Source organism: Mirounga leonina, unplaced genomic scaffold (genome assembly GCF_011800145.1).
Source record: "Mirounga leonina isolate KUSES-001 unplaced genomic scaffold, KU_Mleo_1.0 Mir_418, whole genome shotgun sequence".
NCBI classification, from domain to species: Eukaryota; Metazoa; Chordata; class Mammalia; order Carnivora; family Phocidae; genus Mirounga; species Mirounga leonina.
In genome coordinates this window covers 2,360,600-2,376,034 of record NW_023270739.1, presented here as the reverse complement: position 1 = coordinate 2,376,034, position 15,435 = coordinate 2,360,600, and the positions used below count along the sequence as shown (strand labels likewise).

At 39.9% G+C, this 15,435-nt stretch overlaps 1 protein-coding gene across 1 annotated transcript in view; it reads right to left on the bottom strand.

The window, feature by feature from the left end:
* The window catches only part of EFCAB6 (EF-hand calcium binding domain 6), a 215,743-nt gene that overhangs the window by 118,433 nt on the left and 81,875 nt on the right, over positions 1–15,435 (bottom strand). Inside the window, exons 10-12 of the mRNA XM_034987337.1 lie at positions 9,062–9,172; positions 6,535–6,640; positions 849–1,016 (exon numbers count right to left, since the gene is read on the bottom strand). Of these exons, the coding sequence (XP_034843228.1) occupies positions 849–1,016; positions 6,535–6,640; positions 9,062–9,172 (385 nt within the window). The remainder of the gene's footprint in view (positions 1–848; positions 1,017–6,534; positions 6,641–9,061; positions 9,173–15,435) is intronic.

Here is a 15,435-nt window from a genome sequence, read left to right as displayed (position 1 = left end):
TTTCAAAAAGCAAGTACGGATCACCAGAGGCAATAAGCATTTTTTTAAATGGGGAATTGACATAAAAACTCTAAAAATATTAATGAGAACCAGAGGAGTAATTCACAAACATGCCTGTGCAAGACATGGTTGCAGGAGGGGCGCCGCCGGCATGTTGTTAAAGGAGATACATCCTGCACACATAGGTGCTCTCATCCCAGGAGGGGTTTCCAGAAATGTCAAATATCACCTTTCAGTAAAATTTTGACACTGAGGGCGCCTGGGTGGCTCAGTTGGTTAAGCAACTGCCTTCGGCTCAGGTCATGATCCTGGAGTCCCTGGATCGAGTCCCGCATCGGGCTCCCTGCTCGGCGGGGAGCCTGCTTCTCCCTCGGACCCTCCCCCATCTCATGTGCTCTCTCTCTCTCTCATTCTCTCTGTCTCAAATAAATAAATAAAATCTTTAAAAAATATATATATTTTGACACTGAAAGTTAAAATCGAACAACTCAAAAACTTAACTCTTATTAAAATGAAAATTAGAGGCACATGGTGGCTCAGTTGGTTAAGCATCTGACTCTTGATTTTGGCTCTTGATCTTAGGTTCATGAGATTGAGCTCTGCATCAGGCTCCGCGCTCCTTGAGATTCTCTCTCCCTCTCCTTCTGCCCCTCCCCCTGTGCATGCACGCATGTGCGTTCTCTCTCTCAAATAAATAAATCTTTTTTAAAAAATGAAAATCAACCCAGCTGAAAAACGTGAAGTCCTTTATTTAAGACTATTTCACCTACCACCTCTGATTTCACTAAGAATACTTAAGTTTCCTGCCATCAACAGAAAATCAAATATGGAGGTGTCATAAAACTCACCTTAGGGTTCTCTTCAAGCAGTTCAATAAGCGTGTAGACATTGACCCATCCAGTGTCCCCAGGGTCAAGCGTTTGCATCAATTCTTTGAATTCTGAATCACTGATTTTTACAACCATGCAATTTAGGAGACGTCGCAATTCTTCCCCTGTTATCCGTCCATCAGGTTTCTGAGCATGAGAGTGTATATAAGGGAATTTTTTTAAAAAAGGAAAAAGGAAGGAAAAGCGTTATATATACTAAGCATGACTGAATAAAGAGTGAGCTCTGGCCAAACAGAATTATGATGAAGCAAGAATCCCTCAGGTGGTGGTCACTAGATAACACTGTGAGCCAAGAGCAGTGTGTTGGGTGGGTGCAGGGGCGATGCTGGAACTCTCCAGGGGCCATTCCCACAATGTTGTCTATGAGGATGTGGGCAGGATATGGCCCCAAGTGAGGAAAGAGGCCGATCTTGCTGGCACAGGCTGACCGCCGCCTCGGGACAGGCTAAGTGCTGGCTCCTCCAGCCCCAACCCCACCTGAGGGCTACGTGGCTCAGTAGCAGAGGGCACACAACTTCCCGGCAATTCAATTACAACTTGCCAATTTACTAAAAATATTAATTATGCTTATTTTCACTCCCACCAACCTCATCAATTACATAAATGGACAATTACTTAGCAAGAAAAATTTCAGCCATGCTGCATAAAGAAAACGTATTATAAGCAAAACACTGTGAGGCAAATTCTTCCCCTGGAATAAAAAATTACCAATAAGCATATTAAATATCAAAATGAAAAGATACTGTTTACTGGAAAAACAGGGGAAATAAAGAATCCCTACCTCTCTCACAGAGAGACACTGTGACTATTAATGTGACAAAGGGGCTAAGTCATAAAGCAGTCTATAAATGCCAGCCATTACTTTGGGGTCCAAAATTGGAAAAGGATATAAGGGTGTCTTAGGGAAAATTAAGTAATTTAGAGAATATATGCCTGCTTGCTTTTTGGTTTGGGAGTGGTCATCAAATTTTTAATGTCCAAGTAGGAAAATTATGATTTTTAATAAATTTACAGCTTGTGCAACCTTCACCACTATCTGCTTCCAGAACTTTCCATCATTTCAAAAGAAACCCTGTATCCATTTCCTCAACCGAAGGTAACTTGGCTATTTGCTATCTCTCTGTATTCACTTTGTCCGAGGTATTTCAGGTAAACAGAATCATACACTATATGCATCGATATGAACTTTGCATCTGGCTTCCATCACTTAGCATAACATTTTTTAGGTTCACCCAGGATGTACCATGGATCAGTATTTTGATCTTTTTTATCCTTGTTATTATCCCACTGTATGGAGATGCCACATTTTGTTTATCTTATCACAAGTGGATAAACATTTGGATCATTTCCAGTTTGGAGATTATGAATAACATTGATGTGAACATTTGCACACAAGTCTTTGTGTGGACATATGGTTTTACTTCTCTTGGGCAGCTACCTACAAGAGGAATTGCTGGGTCACGTGGTACATTTCTGTTTAATTTTAAAGAAATGACCATGTTGTTGTTTCAACGGAAGCTGTAGCACTTTACATCTCCACCAGCATGAGAGTGTTGGAGCATTCCATCTCCACATCCTTGTCAACACTTACTACTGACTACGTGGGTTGATTATCGTCATCCCATGGTTGGGAAGTGGTGTCTCAGTGTGCTTCTGATTTGTTGACCACCTTTTCATGTGCTCGCTCGTTGGCCATTCGTATGTCTTCTTGGATGAAATGTCTATTCAAATATTTTGCCCATTTTTTACACTGGGTTTTCCTCTTACTGAGTTCTGAGAGTTCTTATATATTCTACGTGCAAGTCCTTTACCCTATATATCATTTGCATATATTTTCTCCCAGAGCGTGGCTTATCTTTTGAAGCACAAATTTTTAATTTTGAGAAGTCCAATGTATGGTTTTTTTTTCCCCTTTATGGATCATGCTTTTAGCATCATAGCTAAGAAATCCTTGCCTAACCCAGGTCACAGAGATTTATGCATATGCCTTCTTCTAAGAATTTTGCCATTTTAACTCTTTAGGTTTATGGCCCATTTTTAGTGAATTTTTGTGTATGGGGTAAGGTAGTTCATCTTTTTACAAATGGATATCCAATTATCTCAGCACCATTGGTTGAAAAGATGATCCTTTCCCCCTGCTGATCTTGTAAAAGATGAACTGACCAAAAATGTGAGGGCTTATTTCTGGACCCTCAGTTCTGTTCCATCAATCAATATGTCTATCCTCATGCCAGTGCCACACTGTCCTGATACCGTAGCTCTGTACTAAGATTCAAAATCTGGAAGCTTAAGTGCTCTAACTTCATTCTTCTTTTCCAAGATTGGTTTTAGCTACTCAGCAACCTTTGCATTTCCATATGAATTTTAAGATCAATTTTTTAAATTTCTGCAAAAAAAGCCAGTTGGCATTTTAATGGGGTTTGCAGCATTAAATTTATAGATCAATTTGGAGAGAACTGCCATCTTAATAATAGCGAGTCTTCCAATCCATGAATATGGAATGTCTCTTCATGTATTTACATCTTATTTCTTTTAACAGTGTTTTGTAATTTTCAGTGTACAAGTCAGGCATTTTTGTTAAATTTATTGCTAGGTATTTTAGTCTTTTTGATGCTATTGTGAATGAAATTGCTTTCTGAAGTTCATTTTTAGATTGTTCATTGCTAGTTTATAGAAATATAACTGATTTTCGTATATTGATCTTATATCCTGCAACCTTGATGAACTTTATTATTTGTAGAAGTTTGTGTGTGTATATCATGTTGTCTGTGAATGAAGACAGTTTTACTTCTTCCTTTCCAATCTGGATGCCTTTTATTTCTTTTCTTTCAGGATTGCACTGTTTAGAACTTCAGTACAATGTTGCATGGAAGTAGCAAAAGCTGACATTGTTCTGTTTTTCATGATCTTGGGGGAAAGTATTCAGTCTCTTACCATCAACTATGGTTAGCTGTTAGCTATGGGTTCATTATAGATGCCCTTTATCAGTTTAAGGAGTTTCCCTGCTATTCCTGGTTTGTTGAAAGTTGCTATCATGAAACAGTGCTGGATTTTTCAAATAGTTTTTCTGCATCTATCAAGATGATTATGCGGTTTTGTCCTTAATTCTATTAATATTGTGTACTATATTAATTGATTTTTTGGAAGTCAAACCAAACCTGCAATCCTGGGATAAATCCCACCTGGTCATAGCATTTAATCTTTTTTGTATGTTGCTGAATTTGGTTCACTAATATTTTGCTGGGAATTTTTGCAACAATATTCATGAAGGATATTGATCTTTGGTTTTCTTTTCTTGTGGTCCCTTTGTTTGGCTTTAGTATGAGGGTAATATTGGCCTCAGAGAATGAGTTGAGAAGCAGTCCTTCCTCCTATAGTTTCTGAAAGTTAGTGAAGGATTGTTATTATTTCTAAAAGTGAGCTTTGTAGTCTTCAATGTAGAGAATTTGCATATTTTTATTAGGTATATTTCTAGGCATTTGATTTTTTTAAAGATATTGGTAGAAATGATATTTTAAAAATTCTTTTTCTAATTGCTTATTGTAATTTACAGAAATCATATTGATCTTTGAATACTGACCTTGTATCCAATGACCTAAATTCTATTATTAATTCTAGTATTTTCTTGAAGATTATTCTGGACTTTCTATTTAGAAATTCATGTGAGTTACAAATAATACTGAGAAAAAGAGTGGGTGAACAGGCAGGGTACAAATTGTTTCTGGGTGATAGAAAGGGAACCACATCAGGTTTAAATGTAAGTGATGGAGGTGACTAGGTCCACTCAGAGGGAAGGTGGCAATGTGTAGAGGTAGCACATACAGCTACTTGGGATGTATGAGTTGGAGCAGATCTAAAGCAGTCTTTCCTGTAATAATTCTACACCCCTCTCTACAGCAGGAGAGGGACCTGCTTCCTACTGTTGTCCTCTGCAGCCTGCCTCCTCCTGGCTCTCTCCCTCTGCTCTCCTCCTTCCAGGTCTCAGAATGTGCCCAAGACCAAGACACATGGTGGGGGGGGGGGTTGGGAGTCCCACTTGGCAACCATGCACTCTGCAACTCTAAGGTATCTGATGGTCACTGCTGTTATGTAACACTCCAGAGTGTGAGCTCATCATTGGCAGGGCCTTTGCATTACTCATCTATGTGTTCAGTGTAAGTGCCCACAGCCAGGCCCAGCGTGGGGCAGGCACTCCATTCCTCACCCACATGACGTGTTTGTTGATCAGTTCTGTTTGTGGAACAGTACATCAATGACTGTTAAATAGTCCAACATTTGGAGTGGTTAGCATGATTATAGTACTCCATTAACGGAGATGAGATTTCACTATTTTTAATTAAATTGCTTCAATATACCACGCTAGGTGCTGAGGTGGGTAAACACACAAAAGCCTTCATTTATCTCTAAGAGGAGGCCCAGCCAGCACACTCCCAGGCAGCTCTGCCCAGGGCAGCAGTGGGCCTCTCCGGCGTAGCTGGTTTGTGTCTTGGCTCCACCACTCACTAGCTGGGAGCCTCAAGCTGGGTACTTACTACTGACGCTCCCTTTCCTCAGCAAATAAGGGCAAAAATGAAAGGATCAAATGGAGATAATTATAGTGTCTACCTCACAGAGCTGCTGAGAGGCTGAAGTGAGTGAAGACAAGTAAATCACTTGAGACAGTACCTGGCACATCGTTAAGCACGCAATATTATTGTTCATTCAGTAGAAGAGATCAAGTGATATAGGTTGAAAGAATAACTAGAACAGTGGGCTAGCTAAAGTGCCCCCTCCCCTGCAGAAAACAGAACCCCAAATCTCTGAGTCTACGCTATGCTCAGAAACCCTAAGCAATGGCATTCTAGATTGACAGAGGCGAGGAGTCTCCAGTACAGAGAGCAAACCACTGAACTTTGCAGTCCACCTCCAGGCCACATGGGCTCCTCTCCAGAATGCTGCCCTGTAGCTGCCTTATAGGAAGGCTGCCGCTGAAGCCAACCACCTCCTCTTTTATACACAGTTGTACTTGAGTCTGAGGCAGAGCAAGTCACTGGACCCCTCCAGATTTCCTAGATTCAGTTATTGAATGTACTTAGTAAATAACAAACTTGGGAAATGTTGCATGTTTCAAAAGTACCCAAGTGCTGCTTTCTAAAATAAACATTAAATTGGGACAGGAGCAATATTTCGAGCAAGTTACAAATTCATGAATTAGCCTCCTCTCTGCAGTATAATTAAACCAGGAAATAGGCTCTTTGGATCTAAGAAAACTTTCCTCGGATGGGTTACACGTTGTTATGAACCCACACACTCTAGCCTGGAGTGGGGAAGGTTCAACAGGTTGGGATTACTCGTTAAACAGCGAATGATGGGCAGTCACTGCATCCTTAAACACCTTGCCACACTCTGTTCTCATCCCCTGGCGTCTCCCCTACTGCGGCATAGCACGTTTTATGTCATCGGATCCCCCAAACACACCCAACTCCTGAGGTCGGGCCTTATAGCCCCAGCTGCTCAGAATAATTCCTAGCATATAATAGGAGCTCAAAAAATGTCTGTTGGCTGGATAAATGAATGAATATACAGCTTTTATTGGCCTTGTTCTGAGTGCTCGCATTCTGAGAAACAATGAGGTTTTCACCAGAGAAGGGTTCCAAAATCTTACAGTGTTGGCGATCAGTAGTGCTTTCTTCAACGATGTATAGTGATCCTCGTGTCTGGGTAACTTTGTGAGAATGTTTTCCTTGCGAGATTGATTTCTAGAGGTGATGCTACAGGAGAATGAAGAGAAAAACAGGAATAAGGTTATGTTCTTGTACTTTGTTCTTTCTTAATGCAAAAAAAAAAAAGAAAGAAAGAAAAGAACAAGAAAAGCCCCTGACAACTATCATAATGCCCTATTTGTGGATGGCTCTTCTTCCTGAAGGTGTAATGTGCTTGGGCACTGCTGCTCGGGCAGCGCGGTGACTGACAGGCGAGAGGGTGTGGAGGCCATTAGCCTTGCTGTGCCGTCACTCTCCTCTTCCCATGCGGGCTAACTGTGGCCAGCCATCTTGCCGGTCCGTGTCTTTGGTCTCAAAAGAGACCAGGAAAGGGGCGCCGGGGTGGCTCAGTCAGTTAGGCATCTGACTCTTGATTTCAGCTCAAGTCGTGATCTTACGGTCATGAGCTTGAACCCCGTGTGGAGCCTGCTAAGGGATTCTCTCTTTCCTTCTCCCTCTACCCCTCCCCTCCTCACTCACTCACGCTCTCTCTCTTTTTAAAAAAAAGAGAGAGAGAGAGAGAGACCAGGGAAGAGAGCACGACCACTGCTGAGACCATCACTTTCCTGTGTGTATGGGCAGCATGTTGAGGTACACTCACCCTCATGATAACTGAGGGCACACGCTTCCCATGTTAAGGTAGTGGGAATGTCAACCTTCACAATCTCCCCTTCCCTGTTGACAATGGCCATGGTCACCTATATTATCGGACTCCTCTCCCTTTCTTGCCTCTTCCATCCATCCCCTGAACGCAGGGCCATCAGCCTGCATGTGTGCTCCTGAAGGCCTCCGACCACCCACTCTGGAGATCAAAGCCAACTTCACCCTGATCAGAAGGGGGCTGCAGGGATCCCATGATACCAATCTACAGATGCCCTGGTCAGCCTCTCCTCTTCAGTGTTCTTTGAGACAGGATGACATTTCCCATTAAATAAAGAAGGATAGTGAACCAGCTGAACAATTCTCACATTTGTTTGGGGGATTTTATTGCGGCATCCACATGGCCATCTTAGCTTTTTCTAGTTGTACAAAAACATATAAACACACACATCTACTACCATTTCTAAGAAACACATAAAGTAGAACTCCTGAGTATGAGTTGCTCATGTGACTCACTGGAGCCTGGTTTTTCTACAGATCACTGGAAGGAACGGAAATTTCTGCACTAATTAATTACCTTCTATAGTAACACTGATGTTAGGGCCTGGTAGTTCTTTGGGGGGGTGTGGGGGGGCTACTGTCTCGTGCACCGTGGGATGTTTAGTGGCATCCCTGGCCTCTACCCACTAGATATCAGTAGCACCCCCATCCTAGCTATGACAACCAAAAATGTCTCCTAAAATTGCTAAAGGCCTCTGGGGGGGGGGGGGGGGGGGGTTTGGCTGCCCCCCGGGGAGTTTCTCTGTTTAAAAAAAAAAAAAATGCACTTTTTATTTTTTCCTTTTTTTTAAAAAAAAAAATAATTAAAAAAAAAAAAACAAAAAAAACCCAGAGTAACTTCACTTAAGAAATAAACTCAGAGAGTTGCATCCCAGGAATGGAGTGGGGGGTGAAGGGGGCGGGGAGGGAGCTCTAAATACCTAGAAGGCTGGTAACCAGGGCAGTTCATCAAATATTCATAAATCCCTGAGACAGGAATAGGACCTGGTGAAATGGGAATTAACTCCGTGGTATATTTTACTTTACAATAGAGCATAGTGCTTTCAATGAACATGTTGAGATTATAAAGCCTGTATTTTTCTTTAAGATTTATATAAGGCGATCAGTGCAGGATACACGCCAACATAAACAAAATACGTCTTAGAGAAAAAGCCTAAATTCTAAAATGTCATATTATTAAGTACTTTTTTACATTTTGGGCCCCACCACAGTTTATGTGATCATGTAAATCTGAAGTTATAATAGACATTAGAATGAAAACAGAAATAATGGCGCTCAAGGCAAATAATCCCCGACCCACGATATCTGCACCACGCAGAGAGGGGTCGGGAAACAAGTGAATGTGGGTTGCTCCTCTCTATTGAACACTTAACCGAACATGCTTATACACAATTTTGCACTGAAAGCTCCATGTAGCATTGGCAGTACTGATGTGTGTACCTAGAACATTTGAGCTCCATTTCTGCCTCCATCGCTAAGCAGAAGATCTAGTTAAGATGCTTATGGTCTTATTCTTTTTCATCTAGAAACTTAAAATAATAATTATACCCACCTTATAGTTGAAGGCCATTTTATATAAGAATACGGTGTGGGAAATAATTGATAATCTGCAAATCACTACGTAAAGTTCATAATTACCCAATGAAGATGAATTTGTCATTTAAAAAAATGAAGAAAAAGCAATTCAGATATTCTCTAACCTTTTATAGATTCTGATATGTGTAACTAAAATTTAGTTCTTTTATTTTATTATTATTTTTTTTTACATACCTATTTCTTTTTGTCAGGGGAACTGTATTATTGACTTCCAACCACTGGGAATCATAAAGTGATGTTAGAAATTGTTTCCAATTGATTTTGGAGGTAGTTTTAAGTCCAAATCTGGATTTAAAAAAACAAAAAATTATTTTAAACATTTTTTCTATAATGTTGCACAGATTAGATGTTTAATATTGAATTGAAGATGGCAGCAATGAATTTATATGAAGTTTCAAATCTAAAGTAAACAAAATAATTTAGTAAAACTGTACTACAAATTGACTTTTAAAAAGCAAGGAAAATCAAGCTGATTCTATATCTCCATGTCTCTGCATTCCCTTAGCAGTAGCATATGTTGAAGGAAGAAACAAAGGAATTCGATTAAAATTCTCATGTCCACGAAATAATTCTTTCAAAGTCACTATTTGGAGAACTCAGTCACTGTGGGAGGCAGAATAAAGACCTGGAAGGCGTCCACATCCTAATCCCTGGGATCTGTGAGTGTGACCTCAGAGGGCAAAAAGGGACTCTGCAGATGTGATTAAGGGTGTGGACACGGACATGGGAGAGCACCCAACTTAACTATGTGGCCAATCTAATCACAGGAGTTCTTAAAATCAGAGCATTTCTCCCAGCTGCATCCAGAAAAAGATGCAGGACAGGAGAAGGGCCAAAGAGGAGACAGTAGATACAGGAAGGGCCACCTGCCCAGGAACGCAGGTGCCTCTAGAAGCTGGAAAAGGCAAGAAACAGACCCCCCATTTCTCCCCTAGGCTTGTGGTACTTTGTTATGGCAGCAGTTGAAAATAATTGATAATTATTTTCAGGACTGATAGTACTGGTCACCAGCAAGTGTTCAACCCCAAATCCTTCCCCGCTGTCCATGTGACTTACACACTAAGCATCAGCCACGTTTCCATAACAGGGTGGCAAGAAGTATCTGGGCTGAGATCCTTAAACAACAGCTATGAGATGCAAAAGTGGGAGACACCACAAGACAGACTACCCTGTTTGGATAGCTAAAATTAGTGGCTGTAAGGAATCTGGTCTCGTGTGGATCAGATGTGGGCCACGTGAGAAAGTGTAAGTGTGTGTGTGTGCGTGCGTGCACGTACGCACGCACACACACACGTGCACACGCATGCACACGCACACACACACACACGGGGTCATCTGGCCATACTGGCCCTTCAGCTCTTCAGAAGGGTTATGCTTTTCCTTGTCCTAGGTCCCTCATGCTTGCTGCTTCCTTTGCCAATTGCCACACTCCCCACCACACTGCCCATGCTTTAGCTCATTCTGCACCTCTTTCAAGTTCAACTTATTCATTACTTTCTCAAGGAAGCCTTCTCCGATTTCCATAACCAGGGCTCTATTAGCCTGTCTCATAGCACTGTGCCTCCTTCCCTTATAGCACTTACCACTAAGGATTAATATTATTAGCATTTAACATTTGCACAGGATTTTGATCATGACTGTGATTATAGCAAATGCTTGATAAATGGTAATTACTTCTACTTCTGCTCTTAGCACCATGTATGTGTTTGTGAGAGAGACATTGGTTGATTGATTGATTTTCATTAGGTATACAGGCAGCATCAATAAGTACACTGGGACAGTGGTCTAATGCTCTGCTGTTCACCATACAAAACAAAGTTTCCTGTTTTTTCCCAGCCTGCCTTCCCCCAGTTGCCCACAATTTTGAGTTTGTTAATACCATCTATTTTCACCTTAAATTCTGGCAAGTTAGAAATTAATTTTCTATAATAGAAACACATTGCCTACCATTACAAGTTGAATCAGCTTCATATATTATGTTTAGGAAATTACCTTACTCTCTTGGGAAAAAAATCAAATTAGATCTTCACTCCATACGAAATACTAAAATAAATTCAAAATAGCTGAAGAAGTGAAACATAAACACTAGCACCATTAAAAAAGGAAAATCCAGGTACATATTCACCTGGTATTGGAATAAGAATGGATTTTTAAGCAATATTTAAGAGGGGGAATCATAAACTTCCCCAGTTAATAACGTCAACATAAAAAATTTCCATATACCAGAAATACTGAAACAACAATTTAAGAGCCAAACAACAGACTTGCAAAGTTATCTATCATAAATATGCATAACAAATTGGTGATTTTCTTAAAACATTAAGTAAAAAAACCTAAAACTTGATTTCTTCTTCCAGTGATGGTGGAGTTAAGATCTTAGTGGACCAATCCCCCGGCAGACAGTCACAATAAGCTCTGGGCATAATACAAAGCGCAGCTACCTAAAAGCACTACAGAGTGAACAGAAGTGGGCACACTCTGGTAGGGAATCCATGATGACAGGAGTGGAGCTGTGAAGAGTATTTTCAAGGCTTTCAGCCTGGGGCTATGCACTGCAGCATGACCGGTGGCAAGCACATCAGTTAAAAAAAAAAAAGTATGTCCTGGAAAACTAGAAGACCAAACCCAGGGGAACCATAACCCTAGAGAGAAAGAAGAAATCCTAGAAAAGAAAGAACCAGAGAGGGATCCCCAAATTCTGTCCTACCACATTTTTGACTGGCTCTGAATCTCACATGATCAGAACCTACTCAAAATTGCTTAGCTAAACACAAAAGATCTGAACTAAGATCAGAGCTGCCACCTAAGAAACAGAATAGGCAGTTTGAGTCCAACCAAGATAATTGCCTCTAAAACAAAAGAAACAACATTCATTGAAAAAATAATAATAGCAAAATTTAGAGTCTTCACAATTTAATATTCAAAATGCTGAATGCACACGCGCTCTCTCAAATGAATAAGTCTTAAAAAATAAAAATAATGGGCGCCTGGGTGGCTCAGTTGGTTAAGCGACTGCCTTCGGCTCAGGTCATGATCTTGGAATCCTGGGATCAAGTCCCGCATTGGGCTCCCTGCTCAGCAGGGAGTCTGCTTCTCCCTCTGACCCTCCCCCCTCTCATGCTCTCTCTCTCTATCTCATTCTCTCTCTCAAATAAATAAATAAAATTTAAAAAATAAAATAAATAAGATAAAAAATAAAATAAAATTATAGAGCCTATTTTATTTTATTTTATTTTATTTTAAAGATTTTATTTATTTATTTGAGAGACTGAATGAAATAGAGAGAGCATGAGAGGGGGGAGGGTCAGAGGGAGAAGCAGACTCCCTGCTGAGCAGGGAGCCCGATGTGGGACTCGATCCCGGGACTCCAGGATCATGACCTGAGCCGAAGGCAGTCGCTTAACCAACTGAGACACCCAGGCGCCCTAGAGCCTATTTTAAAAAACAGGAAAGTGGAACATTACTAGGGAGAAAAGTCTGACATACATGCAATTGGAATCACATGAGGAGAGGAGAGAATGAAAGGCCAAAATTTCCCCAAATTTTATTAAAGATATCCATTTACAGATTGAAGATGTTAAACAAAAATGAAGTAGAATACACATGAAAAAGGCCATGCCAAGGCTCATTACAAAGTCAAATTCAAGGAGTAAATCTTGAATGCAACAAGAGAAAAATTACTCATCACATGCAGGAGAACAACAATTTAACTTCTCATCCCAAATCATGGAAGCTAAAAGAAGTGGAACAACATCATGAAGTGCTAAAAGAAAAAAAAAAGTCACCCAAGAATTTTTCATCTAAGAAAAATTCCTCAGAAATGAAGGATAAATGAAGACATTTCTAAATAAAAGAAAGCTAAGGGAATCTATCTTTAGCACACCTTGATAAAGGAAGTTCTTCAGGCTGAAGGGAAATGATAGCAGATGGAGACCTCAACTCCTCAGAAAAGAATGAAGAAAGTATCAGAAATGGTAAATATTTGAAAAAATACAAAGGCTAATTTTTTTGCCTTTTCTCTTCTTAATTTATTCATAGTTATATAAAGCAAAAAGGTAATAACATTGTTTTGTGAAGTTTATTACATAGGTAAGTATAACACATATAATACCCACAGTATAAAGGACACAGAGGGCAGAATGCAGACTCATATTGCTTACATAGGTTCTACATTTTATGTGAAGTGGTGCAGTGTTAATTGTATGCAGGCTGGGAGCAGTAGAGATGTATACTATAACCCCCATGAAAAATTATACAAAGAAGTATAGCTTAAAAGACCATAAGAAAATTAAAACTGAATTCTAAAAAATATTCCAATTATCTGAAAAGAAGAAAAAGAGCAAACAAGCAGAAAGCAAAAAAACACAGACACACACACACACACACACAAATGGGAGGCCCAAATCCAAATATATCATTAATTACTTTAAATATTAATCGACTAAACACTTTAATGGACTAAACACAATCGGATTTTTTTAAAAAGATCCAAATTTATGCTTTCACAAAAAAGGCAAATTTACTGTTTTGTTTTTTTAGGGAGAGAGAGAGAGAGAATGTGCAAGTGGTGGTGGGGAGAGGGACAGAGGGATAGGGAGAGAGAAAATCTTAAGCAGGCTCCACACTTAGTGGAGATCATGACCTGAACCCAAGTCAAGAGTTGGATGCTTAACCAACTGAGCCACCCAGGCACCCCAAAAGGCACATTTAATATAAAGACACATACAGGTTGAAAATAAAAGGACACTGGGGCGCCTGGGTGGCTCAGATGGTTAAGTGTCTGCCTTCAGCTCAGGTCATGATCCCAGGGTCCTGGGATCGAGTCCCGCATCGGGCTCCCCGCTCCGCGGGAAGCCTGCTTCTCCCTCTCCCACTCCCTCTGCTTGTGTTCCCTCTTTCTCTGTGTCTCTCTCTGTCAAATAAATAAAATCTTTGAAAATAAAAGGACACTATCTTAAGCCACATGATCAAGGTCAACCTCAATGGTGACAAGTCATATTGATACTATGCACCCTTGATAGGATGTGACAAGAATGATACTTTACCTCTGTGGTCTTCCAAAAACACATTACCCCAGTCTAATCAGTCAAATCCCAGTTGAGGGACACTCTATAAAATATCTGACCAATAATCCTCAAAACTGGCAAGGTCATTAAAAAACAAGGAAAGTCTGAGAAAGTGTCAGAACCAAAAGGAGCTTAAGGACATATGACTACTAAATATAATGTAAATTAAGCACCTAAATAAATGGAAAGATATAGATATACCATGTCCATGGAATAGAAAACTGAATATGGTTAAAGTGGCAATTCTCCCCACTGTATTCACAATCAAATTCCTAACAGGCTTTTTTTTAACATTGAGAAACTGATTCTAAAATGTATAGAAAGGTGAAGACTCTAGAATAGTCAAACAATTTTGAAAGAGAAGAACAAGTCTGGAGGACTTGCACAACCTAATTTCAAGACTTAACTATTTAGCGGGGTGCCTGGGTGGCTAAGTCATTAAGCATCTGCCTTCAGCTCAGGGCATGATCCCAGGGTCCTGGGATCGAGCCCCGCATCAGGCTCCCTGCTCCGCGGGAAGCCTGCTTCTCCCTCTCCCACTCTCCCTGCTTGTGTTCCCGCTCTTGCTATGTCTCTCTCTGTCAAATAAATAAATAAAATATTAAAAAAAAAAAGACTTAACTATTTAGCTACAGTAGTCAAGATAGTGTGGTATTGATGTGAGAATAAACCTATAGATTAATGGAAGAGACTAGAGTCCAGAAACCTACTCACACTTATATAGTCAAATGATTTTCAACAAAGGTGCAAAGTTGTTCATCAGAGAAATAACAGTCTTTTCAACAAATGATGCTGGAACAACTGGATATCTGGACAGAAACAGAGTGAATCCCCACCCTTACCTCACACCATACACAAAAATTGACTAGAAATGGATCTCCCGTAAAAATTACCCATAGCAAATTTTTAAGTAGATAAAACATATTTCATCAAAATTAAAAACTTTTGTACTTCAAAATACAGAGTTAAGAAAAGAGAAAAGCAAGCCACACTGAGAGTAAATATGCGAAAATATGTAGCTAACAAAGATCTCATATCTAGGATATATAAAGAACTCTGGCAAATCAATAATAGGGAAATAAATAGTCCAATATAGTGGACCAAAAATCTGTACATATACTTTTAAAAAGAATATATATGAATGGTCAATAATTGCATGAAAATAGGCTCAATATTGTAAGTCATCAGGAAAATGCAAATTAAAGCAAAATGAAATACCTCTACACACTACTAGGATGGGTAAAATTAAGAAGCCTGGCAATACCAAGCGTTAATGAGGATGCAAAGTATCTGAAATTCTTATATGTTATTGATGGAACTGCAAAATGGTACAGTTACTTTGGACAACAGTTTGACAGTGTCTTATAAATTTAAATATACACTCAAACCTACCTACAATCCAGCAATTTTATTACTAGGTATTCACCCAAGAGAAATGGAAACATGTATACACACCAAGAATTGTATGTAAATGTTTATAAA